Raw genomic sequence first — 11186 nt, forward strand, 5'->3', positions numbered from 1 at the left:
ATTAAACCTACACCGTACAACTGGAACTGGAAAGAAAGTGGCATCTTTTTCGGATATTTAAATAATTCTCTTAAGACGTTTTCTATATATTTGTGCTCTGTAGTGTAGTTTATTTAAATAAGTATTCACAGTGAATCTCTATCTCAAAAATATAACCTATCTCTCTCTTACTGTACCCCACTCCGTCGTAGCCCCCATCCAAAGTGAGTATGAAGGATCGACCTCTTATCAGCCAGAGGGATGAAACCGGTTGTCCAGCATTTTCCGACGCTTCGAAGTGGCCGTACCCTGTGGAAAAGCGTGATATGAATGGCACGAAAATGGGGGAAGGTATGTGGCATGCTTGGTGGGAGGGTATGAGGCGGAACAGTTCGGTAGTGTTACATCCTGTAAGTGTATCTCGATCCGGCCGGCCACTGGTTTGAATACTGCTGGTGGACACATTTATCACTGATTTCATTTCCTTCGCATTGCTGTCTGTGGACACACGGCTAATGTCGTGTGATATGCTTTGGAAAAAAAACACGATTAGCGGTGTGTGCCAATGATCGTACGCAAGCAACCATGGTGTGTGTGTAGTGTACCGATAAACATTAAGCCAGTGAGATCATACAGCATGAAAATACTAACACAATAGCAAAACAATTCTTCAAACAATCCGTCCCGTAACGCATATTCTAACGGTGATAAGTGTAGACAGCACAGACAAAAAATGAGTAACCATACGCGCACACGAGATCGCACACGGATGGATAGGTAGGTGTGCGATGGAGCGGTATCCGCGGGTGTGGTATTCATGCCCACCTCTCCACACACCACATCAGCTGGTCAGTAGGTGGTAAAAGCGCACGGTAATCAGATGGTAGTTAGCGCAGAGAGACTGTACTGTACTGACACACGCGCCGGGGATCGTTGGTTACTTATCACAGTCTAAGCGAACGCTTGCTGGGTGTATCACAACCGTCGTCAGCCGATCCAGGAAAGCGCGATCATCGGTTGTTCGACGCAATTCGAGATGCAAAAGCATGTGATGTAAAGCCGGCGGGCGGGACCACAGTGATCAAGAGCAACATTGTTTGTGCGAAAAGTTTGTCAAGTGACATTGGCGGTGTTCGAGGCGCGCTGTTAGAAACCAAAGAAAAGCGAATATTTAAACAACGACAAAATCACTGTGGAGAGGCAGAGAAATGTCCGAAAAACGATTCAAACGTCCGAGCGTTGCGAATGGGGATGGATTGATACTGTACTGCAATCAGTATAGCTACTACTGCCACAAGGTAAGCAGCTTTTAGTAGCGATCTATTGAAGGTAGCACAATGAAGGCACCCGCCATCTCTCACACATGATGTGATTATTTATCTTTCATTTTATCATCACCAAACGCTAAACGTGTGCCGCTTCTCTTATCCATTACGCAACGAACGTGGAGCGAAATGGAACGATATGCTCTATTAGAAACGATCGCAGCATTTAAAATCTTTGCTACACGAGCATAATAATGCAATTAAACTAACAATAATCATTAACAGAAAATCAAAAGATCATCGCGGCGTTTAACTCAACCAATAATATTAAGAGACGGCGGATAGAGCTTGTGACTAGAGATCCGCGATGATGATAGTTAAAGGGTCATGTGCTCCATATGATGCGTGCACCATCAAGGGGTGGTAATAGCGTACACAGTGGGAGGGGGAAAAGTTACGCCGGTCACGCTTCACCGGAAGACAATGCGCGAAACACAGGTGTGGAGGGATTTATCTGGTTCTTTACTCGCTTTTCCATTCCACTGACCGATCATTTCCTCCTGTTGCTTGTGTTATCTGAGCTAAACGCAAGCATGATAAGGTAGTTTGAATCATCGTCGCCGTGTTTGCTTGAGCTTGAGCTACATTCACGCGCAAAAACAGATCGCGTAATCAAGAGCGCATGTCGTAATAATGGCTTTCCTCTCCCGCAGGTTCTACAGGCACTGCACGAGAAAGGGATCCGGTTCACCAAGTATGAGATCGACGTCACGAACGATGAACATTTCTCCGAATGGTTTCTGGAGCTGAACCCACGTGCCGAGCTGCCGGTGCTGCAAAATGGTTTGCTCATTGTGCCCGGTTCGAACCGCATACTGGACTATCTGGAGGAAAACTACCCCAAAAGTAAGACATTCGGCTACGGAACGTACACATACGTATTTTTAAAACCGTCTCATTGTTTTAGACAAATCGCTACGCATGCCCAACGACACGGATAAGCTGGTCGTTGGCTTTCGGCAAACGCTCGAACGCCTGCCGATCGGGGTAATTACGATCGGATCCTTCCTGCATTCGCAGCACACGGCCAGTCCAAAGTTCCCGTTCGTGCTGCCCGTGCGTCAAACGATCCTAGCCCGGGACGAAACGCTTGCCCACCGGTTACGAGCGTACGCGACGGCATATCCTGCGTTTGCGGAGGTGTTGCTAAAGAAGGCGGACTTTCACGATCGCAAGCGCGGCATCATCGCTAGTGAGGAGTACTTTTGCAAGCTGCTAACGGCGCTGGACGAATTTCTGACCAGCGTCGAGCAGTATCTCGCAACGATCGACGTCGACCGCTGCTGGCTGGCAGGGACGGAGGACACGTTCACGATGGTGGATATCAGTCTCGGGACGCTGCTGCATCGCCTGTACGTGCTCGGGCTGGAGGATCGTTTCTGGGGCGAGGGCAAACGGCCCCAAGTGGCACGGTACTTTGCGAAGAGTTGCCAACGCGAATCGTTCCAGTGTGTGCTACCGTCGAAGGTGTCGATCCTGCGCACGGTGTGGATCAATACGCCCCCCGTGTACAAGGCTGGGCTGGCGGCTGTCTCATCCGTTTTAATTAGTTCTACTCTTTTGAAACGATAACGGATGGGGGGTGTTTACAGAAAAACATAAATACCAAGCCAGATTGAAACACATGGAACTATAATAAATGATTATTAGGAGTGAAAGGTATGCAAGGATCAACTGATAAGAGATAACCAAACAGCATAAAAGCGTACAAGCGCATGCATGGTCAAACACAAACACAAATGGTTACGCGCGCGAGGTGGTGCAACACAACGAATAATAAATAATAGAAACGTTCAACACAGCTGATTAAGTTTCCTACTTGTATTTGGTCGATCGAAGATTTACAAAACAGAATAGAACGGATATAGTAATACCAACAATAACAACAAAAAAGAAACATAATATTAACATACAACTAAGAAATTGCATAAAGGGGGGGGGATGAACATAAATATTAATGTAAGTCTTGCCTCATAATAAGTAAGAGTATCAAAGTATCAAACTAAACAAATCACCAAAGACACGTTCAATGAAAGAACACAATAAACCTATACTGAGTTTTCCAGGAGTTCTCATAGCTGTGGGACGCCTTATTGACTCTTTCTTAAGTGAAATGAACTTAATGTAATGGGAATTGGGCTCTATAGCACCCTTGTTTTACAAATCTGATAGGATTTCAAGGAGCCTCAGCAAAATAGAGTCCTATTAGATAAAGAACACTTCCAAGAGGAAAGAGTAAAGGAAGTGTCCCACAACAGTGCGAACCCCTGGAAACCCCTGTAAACTATATGTAACCACCCCGTCGCGTGTTACGCAGCTTCCTTGGCGGCAGGAGTCGTTTAACTCACCCCCCCCCCCCCCCCCCCCGCATACCTGGGGAGGATTACACGTTATGGTCAGCTTTATAAGAAAAGAAAATTTTAGTTCAAGACCGTGCTGTTAGACAATTGCCTAAAGTAATAAATCATTGCAGCTCTGCTACACATAAACGCCACCCCCATTGCCTCAGAGACACGTGTCAATTCTTCCCCGTCACCGATTGTCTGGTGTAGTGGCAAGAAGTGGTGGTGGAAACCCCTTTCAATCTCTCCATCAACACGTTCCGGGTCGTGTTTGTTCGCATCGTGCGGTAAATAATATAACGATTTAATTGCACCGTATTGTCAACACATAGAGCCGTTGGTGGATCTCCATCAAATTAGATCTGCAAAAAATCGGAAAAAGTGTGGTGCATTGGTAGAAAAAGTTGTAATTTTGTTCATGCGCCTTAATTCTATTCCACACAGCAGCGTGCGTGTCTGTACAGCGTGGACAATTTCCAATGGAAAACGTTACCATCACCACACATAACAAGGGGTTAAGAAGAGCCGAATTGCCTTTAACCTGCAAAGCACTATTGAACACACCTGCCAAATGTACAGAATTACCCCCACCCCCGTTTTTCCGACGCTATACAACCAATGTTATGCACACGAACCACATACAACATAGAAATTAATAAGGATGCACGTGGCGTTGTTGCACGCATGCACGCACGCAATCACATACGCAAAACAGAGAAGACAACTACGATTCAAATCGCTCAAAGCGACTACGATAGCGGGCGTACGAAGGATGATTAAAGTCGGAGTTGCTATAGTAACTACCACTACTACCGCCACCAGCACCACCACCACCACCACTACTGCTGCTGTTGCCAATGCCACCGCTACCAATGCGTGAACCGTACAGATGGCTACTTACGAATGCGGCCTGCTGTCCGCTGGCCGAACCACCTTCCAGCGGCGATGCACCTGCACCAACGCTCCCGCCAGACATTTGCTGCCGTGCGGCGTACAGTGGCATGCCCATGAACTTGGGTATTTCTTTGGGGCTGCCACCCGCATTGGCTCCGGCCGCTGCAGAGGAACCGGGCTGCAGTAAGCTGGCCCTTCGGCGCAGCCCAATTTCCGGCTTGCTGATCGACTGGTAGTTGAACAGCCCCTTGCCAACCGGATCGGGCAGCACGGTCGGCAGCGGGTACCAGGCCCGGTACGTCACGAACCACGTCACGACGGCAATGATGCCGCTCAGCACCTTCTCCACCATCCGATGGTGGTACAGCATCGTGCCGACCAGCATCAGGTCCCACAGCAGCTGCAGCATCGTCATGCCGATGAAGAACAGCCGAATCGTGGGGGTGAAGCGATTGTAGAAGTACTTGAGCGCCTTCAGATCCTCGTCCTTTAGGTTTTTGAGCGGGTTGGACGTCTGGGAGTTGTCGTTGTTGCTTCGGTTGTGCTCCTCGTTGCGCAGCAAATCTTTGATGCTTTCCCACCCGATGATGGGGCGCGCCTCCTCCATCAGCACCAGGCTGGAGTAGATCAGTATGAAGGCATGGCCGGAAATGTCAAACCCATTCCACAGGTGGCCCGCCTTCAGGCAGGGCGTTTTGGCATCGAACCCGCGCACACTGCACCGACCGTAGCTGGATTCGATCACGTTGAACAGCTTCGTCCACACGAACCAAAACACGGTCGCTATGCCGAGCCGGGGCAGATGGTTCCGGATTAGCCGCTGATTGTCGCCGCAGCAGATCGTGATCGAGGTCATGGCCAGATAGGGGAAGGCAAACAGCAGCGTCCAGGCCCAGCCCAGCTTGACGAAGTACACGTTGAACAGATTGTCCGTGCGGGCGAGGTATGTTTTGGGGTAGGGCAGAAAGTCCCCGATCAGGGACACGATGAACAAAGAGCCAAGGTACAGCGGCACCTTCAGGCTGGTGTCGAAGAAGATGATCTTTTTGCACACGTGCAGCACCATCATCGTGAGCACTTCCCGGATGGAGGTCGGTGTGGCGGTGGGTCTCGTGCCCTTTGCTTCCGCCCGTGCCGTCGTATCGTTTAACCCCTGGCGGAAGTTCATCTGTGGACGGGCCGCGTTGCCGCCCGCTGCTCCGGCGGCAGATGGCGTGTGGATTGGTTTTCGTTTGCTTGCCATCGGTGTTGCGTACTGTTGTGCTGGCGGCTGCTGTTCGTTGGTATCGCTCTAAAACAAGGGGAAATAGGACGTTAGCAGAATAAAGCCCTTTGTTGATCGGTTGCTTGGACCGATGCGGGGAATGTTGATGACGAACAGAAAATGGAAAATGAAAAGGAAAACATCTCTCGATCGTAGTAAGCGGTGTGCGAAGCGAAAGGCGAGAAAGATGGTCCGAAATTAAAAATAAACACCAGCCACTTCACACGCACACGCGCAGGCATCGCAGTTGGTGGGAGAGTGAAACACGAGGAGTTGAAAGGCTCGCCCGTCCAGAGTTTTCACATTTCACAGACCCCTTTTCGCATTCCAAAAATAAAAAAAGCCCACCCGATCAAAAAGGTGGCCCCAGAGGAGCAACCGCTGGATGGGAGCGCACAGAACACTTACATCACTGTTCTACACCACGGCATTAACAGCGTTCGCACGGGGAGAGGGTGAAACAAATTCGCCAGCAGATAGTGCCGCGGTTATGCTCTGGCACGCACTTTTACGACACCTCACGCAGAAACACGGCCGATCGGTGAGGGTAATTAACAACATCTGAATTTCATATGACATTTGCACCCGCGGCCGAATGCTTCAAACGTGGATGCAAAGCGAGATGACGCGCGGGAGTCAAAGTCCAAGCGTGTGGTTTTGCGAAGCGAAGGAATGATACGTTGGACCGGTTGGAATATTTTTTCTCTTTATTTTCAGCTATTTTCTGTGCAATCGCATTTCCTGTGTTGTTATTTGTTGATTTTTTTTTATTTGCCATACCTTTCCTCTACGTACCTTGTGCGATTGGCATGACAGCAGCTTTGACAGCTGCCAGCGTATTGGCGTTTTCTGCTTTTTCCTCTTGCTACGAAGCAATCGGAATCGTTCGGTGTATAAGCTGGTGTTTTGTGAAGAAAATCGTGAATTTCTCCCCGAAAGCGACCGCTACCAGCATCCAAGATGTACTCGAACGAAGAACCATGGGAGGGTGTAAGTAAATCGTCACGAGTGGCACGCTAAAATCAGCTCCTTGTTCCACCATCTGCCGAACAGATCGTGGAAGAGAAATGCACCCCCCCCTTGCAACATAACCTAACTTTCCTGGAATCTCCGTTTGTAGGGCTACGATGAGTACGGCTACGAGATGGGCATGCCGGAGGATGGCATGTACGATCGGGGCTACTTCCCCATGCACGAGGACGTGAAGAAGTTCCTGATGTACTTCTGCACCGTCATCAAGGATGGGGTGGTGTACGAGATCCAGAATCTGTACGAAAACACCTTCCCGAAGCTGAGCGAGCAGCACTTCGAGAAGAAGGCCTGGCCGAGCGAGGAGGAGGTGGCGCACCTGGTCGACAACGACAACCTGTTCCTGATCCTGTACAAGGAGCTGTACTACCGCCATCTGCACGCCCGCATCCAGGGCGGACCGTCGCTCGAGCAGCGGCTGAACTCGTTCTACAACTACTGCAACTTCTTCAACTACATCCTGCCGTCGAAGGAGCCGGTGCAGCTGGAGCTGCCCGACATCTGGCTGTGGGAGCTGATCGACGAGTTCGTGTACCAGTTCCAGAACTTTGCGCAGTACCGCGCCCGGCTGACGGACAAGACGGACGAGGAGATGGACATGCTGCTGAACAACAACAGCAAGGTGTGGAACATCCTCTGCATCCTGAACGTGCTGCACTCGCTCGTGTCGATGTCGAAGATCAAGGATCAGCTGGAGGCGGCCGCGGCCGGCAAGGACCCGGAAGCGGTGGCGGGCGAGTTCGGGCGCCATTCGTTCTACAAGATGCTGGGCTACTTCAGCCTGGTCGGGCTGCTGCGCGTCCACTCGCTGCTCGGGGACTACCACCAGGCCATCAAGGTGCTGGAGCCGATCGAGATCCACAAGAAGAGCCAGTACTCGCACATTCCGTCGTGCCAGATCAGCACGTCGTACTATGTCGGGTTTGCGTACATGATGATGCGCCGCTACTCGGACGCGATCCGCACGTTCTCGTCGATCCTGCTGTACATCCAGCGCACCAAGCAGCTGTACAGTGCCCGCTCGTACCAGAACGACCAGATCAACAAGCAGACGGACCAGATGTACCATCTGCTCGCGATCTGTCTGGTGCTGCACCCGCAGTGCATCGACGAGTCGATCCAGCAGGTGCTGCGCGAGAAGAACTACCACGACAACATGTACAAGATGCAGTGCGGCGACCTGGACGTGTTCCGCAACTTCTTTGTGTTCGCCTGTCCGAAGTTCGTGTCGCCGGTGCCGCCGCCGCCGGACGCACCGATCGAGGACTACGTGAAGGATGCGCTCGAGCACCAGATCAACGTGTTCATGGACGAGGTGAAGCAGCAGCAGGAGCTGCCGACCATCCGGTCGTACCTGAAGCTGTACACCACGCTGCCGATCATGAAGCTGGCCTCGTTCATGGACCGCAAGCCGCAGGACGAGGTGGACGAGCAGAAGCTCGAGAACCTGCTGACCCGGCTGCTGTGCTTCAAGCACAAGATGAAGAACGTCGTGTGGACGAAGGGTTCGAGCGGACTGGAGGGCAAGTTCCAGTCCGGTTCGGAGCTGGACTTTTACATCGACAAGGACATGATTCACATCGCCGACACGAAGGTGTCGCACCGCTACGGTGACTTTTTCATTCGTAAGGTCATGAAGTTTGAAGACCTGAACCGCCGTCTGCACGCCATCAAGGGTTAAGTGACGGGGTGGAAGGGATAAGCAGTAGCAGCAGCAGCACGATTTTCATTTCTATACTATATCTAGCAGCATACCCAGATACACATTGCAAACAATTCAATATCTACATTTAGTCGGTTTTTTGAGCGCGGCAGGAGAGGAGTGAAGAGAAGGACGGACTGCAGCAAACTTGTTCGCCCGCGAAGAAGAGAGCAGGAAATCGTATTATAATTTTTAGAAATAGGGAGTCATCGGAGTGCACATTCGCAGTGCAGCAATAAATAATGTATTGCCATTGTGGAAGGCTCCCGGCCAAAGCGTCTACTGTGTGCGCGTTTCATTGATTTGAGAAATGTGAGAAAGCTAATAGGAATTTGAAATTCCAACACGATTGTTTCACGTCGACATTGAATGACGTTTTTCCGCTTGTCATGCTGATTTGTTTATGTTTTGGTCGACAAAAGGGTCGCTTCCTTCGCCTGCAGTTGCTTGGAAACCGCCGTATTCACCTGATCTTCCTGCGCTGCGTACGGAATCATCCGGGATGGCTACATTCCGGCTGGAACACTTTCCAAATGTGTGTCGCATATGCTTGCAGCACCAGCCGGAGAATGTACTTATCTCAGTGGAATCGTTGCATTACAACCATGTGAAAATGGTCGATGTGATAGACGAGCTGATGGGTCCCGTTTTACCGGTGAGTAATGGAAGGATAATCTCCACCCGACAATTGTTTAATAATCTTCACTTTACAGGAGCTGCATCACCATACTCCATCCGGTATTTGTGAACCATGCTCCATAGAACTGATCGCATTTCTAAACTACCGAAATCGGCTAAAACTCGTAGGGAAGTTTGTACATGCCCTGGTTCATTTGAGAAACGATCACACAGTACCGCTGGAAAATGTCTTTCGAGATCATGAGACGGAATTGTTGAGTGTATTGCACGAGTTAAACATAACTGATAAACTTGAGCTAGTCGTTCAAGATTTTATAGATGCATTCAAGGTGGCGCAGGACTCAATGCATGATGCTGAACGAACTGAACAGAGCTCCACACCATTCCAACAAACAACGAGCGACGATGAGAGTGCAAGTCCAACACCCGAAGAGTTTGAAATGTTTGAGTTGGATGAAGAAATGCTCCCCGAAGGAACGAACGATCGCAATGAAGATGATATTGCTGAAGAATCTGTCGACGTGTTGGAGGCAATAAGCGTTGCAGAATCGGCTGAAAGTAGGTCTACCAGAACCCTACGAAGTAGGCGACAGAAAGGAGAAATGCATCAGTGTCAACATTGTCCATTTACAACACAACTGCTGAAAGCGTTTAAGCAGCACACGAAGCAGCATGAAAGGTAATAGTAATGGGAAACCGTTTCCAATCGTTCGCTTCTAATGACTTTTTAACATTCTTTCAGCAAAGAACCCACCCAACACATCTGCAAGCGTTGCAACGAAACGTTCACCACAAAGCGCGACTTGCTGCAGCACAAACGGTCCACCCATCGGGATCACATGTGCGATACGTGCGGGTTAGCGTTCGACACCAAGTTTGCGCTGGAAACGCACCGCAAACGGCACGAACCGGTACGCCCGTACAAATGCGAGTACTGCCCGCTGGAGTACTACACCAAGGCGGAACAGCTGCTGCACGTTCGCCGGCTGCATCTGAAAGCGTTCGAGGTACGCTGCACCGAATGTGCGCTAACGTTCCGCACGAAGCAAATGCTTGCGCAGCATATGAAAACGCACACGAACCAACGGACGCACACGTGCACTGTTTGTGGGTTTAGCTTTAAATCGCATACGCACCTGAACCGGCACACGAAGGAACTGCACCGGGGGGTGGTGTATGAGTGTGAGCATTGCAGCGCGTCGTACCGGCGCAAGGATAAGCTTCGAATGCACGTGGAAAAGATGCATAATGTGAGTGTGTAAGACGACCCCCTCATAATTCGGGATACACATTGTTAAAAGAGGACTTTATCTTTCCAGATTCAAACGTACTTTGTCTGTGATATTTGTCTCCAATCGTACGATACGGATGAAAAGCTGCAAGAGCACAAAGCGCACCATCAAAATCCGAAAGATTTACAGTGTGGAGTGTGTCTGGGGGCGTACAAGACGAGGGAGGAATTCGACGACCATCTATGTATCACGTATCGGTACGAAGGACGCAAATCCTGCGTGAATTCGAATTGCACCCATAAGCATTCTTCTCTTCATTACAGTGAAAACTACGTATGCTGCGAGCGCGATTTTAGGTATCACTTTTTCTACAACAAACACATGTTCCTGGCGCACGGACAGCAGACGAACGTGCGCGTCAAACCCGCGGATGGCATGCTGCTGGGACAGTATCGTGCAAAGCGGGTAAGGTTCGAGGCGGAATAGGAAGAGTAGCTTCATGGGCATTTTATTGTTTTCATTGGCCATTTTCAGAAACAAGCAGAACGCTGTCTAAAATGTGAGCAAGAGTTCCCAACCCGGCAGCAGAAGAAAAAACACATGGAAAGCTGTGGCGCGCTGGAGTACGAGGTCGTTGAGGTTTTTGTCCCCGAGGACAATGGGAGTATTACCATGGGTGGGGAATAGAATGATGAAATCGACCGTGATCATCATACTTTACAGAAAGACATGCAATTTGGGGTATTTTTTTTCAGTAATGCGCTTATATTTAACATATAT

At 49.8% G+C, this 11186-nt stretch overlaps 4 protein-coding genes across 6 annotated transcripts; 3 read left to right on the plus strand and 1 right to left on the minus strand.

Moving 5' to 3' along the window:
- Positions 1–87: 87 nt before the first annotated feature.
- On the minus strand, positions 88–6546 carry LOC120896565 (acyl-coenzyme A diphosphatase FITM2). 3 transcript variants are annotated; one of them, XM_040300776.1, is made up of 3 exons: positions 6213–6542; positions 4548–5831; positions 88–288 (listed from the first exon to the last, which is right to left on the minus strand). In XM_040300776.1, the coding sequence occupies exons 2-3, from the start codon at positions 5781–5783 to the stop codon at positions 229–231; spliced, it is 1296 nt and encodes a 431-aa protein (XP_040156710.1). In that variant the 5' UTR covers positions 5784–5831; positions 6213–6542; the 3' UTR covers positions 88–228. The 3 variants fall into 3 exon arrangements, with proteins under 3 accessions (XP_040156710.1, XP_040156711.1, XP_040156709.1); XM_040300777.1 differs by lacking the exon at positions 88–288 and adding an exon at positions 3111–4008 and having other exon boundaries at positions 6213–6540; XM_040300775.1 differs by lacking the exon at positions 88–288 and having other exon boundaries at positions 3111–5831; positions 6213–6546.
- LOC120896568 (ganglioside-induced differentiation-associated protein 1) lies at positions 838–3105 on the plus strand. Its single transcript, XM_040300782.1, has 3 exons — positions 838–1277; positions 1958–2150; positions 2212–3105. The coding sequence occupies exons 1-3, from the start codon at positions 1188–1190 to the stop codon at positions 2874–2876; spliced, it is 948 nt and encodes a 315-aa protein (XP_040156716.1). The 5' UTR covers positions 838–1187; the 3' UTR covers positions 2877–3105.
- Positions 6547–6639: 93 nt separating the features above from the next.
- LOC120896564 (eukaryotic translation initiation factor 3 subunit L) lies at positions 6640–8810 on the plus strand. The gene is made up of 2 exons (XM_040300774.1): positions 6640–6794; positions 6925–8810. The coding sequence occupies exons 1-2, from the start codon at positions 6765–6767 to the stop codon at positions 8512–8514; spliced, it is 1620 nt and encodes a 539-aa protein (XP_040156708.1). The 5' UTR covers positions 6640–6764; the 3' UTR covers positions 8515–8810.
- A 147-nt stretch (positions 8811–8957) lies between these two features.
- LOC120896563 (zinc finger and BTB domain-containing protein 41-like) lies at positions 8958–11164 on the plus strand. The gene is made up of 6 exons (XM_040300773.1): positions 8958–9190; positions 9249–9853; positions 9917–10424; positions 10494–10663; positions 10730–10871; positions 10941–11164. The coding sequence occupies exons 1-6, from the start codon at positions 9038–9040 to the stop codon at positions 11091–11093; spliced, it is 1731 nt and encodes a 576-aa protein (XP_040156707.1). The 5' UTR covers positions 8958–9037; the 3' UTR covers positions 11094–11164.
- The last annotated feature ends 22 nt before the right edge of the window (positions 11165–11186 follow it).

Source organism: Anopheles arabiensis, chromosome 2 (assembly GCF_016920715.1).
Source record: "Anopheles arabiensis isolate DONGOLA chromosome 2, AaraD3, whole genome shotgun sequence".
Classification (NCBI taxonomy): Eukaryota; Metazoa; Arthropoda; class Insecta; order Diptera; family Culicidae; genus Anopheles; species Anopheles arabiensis.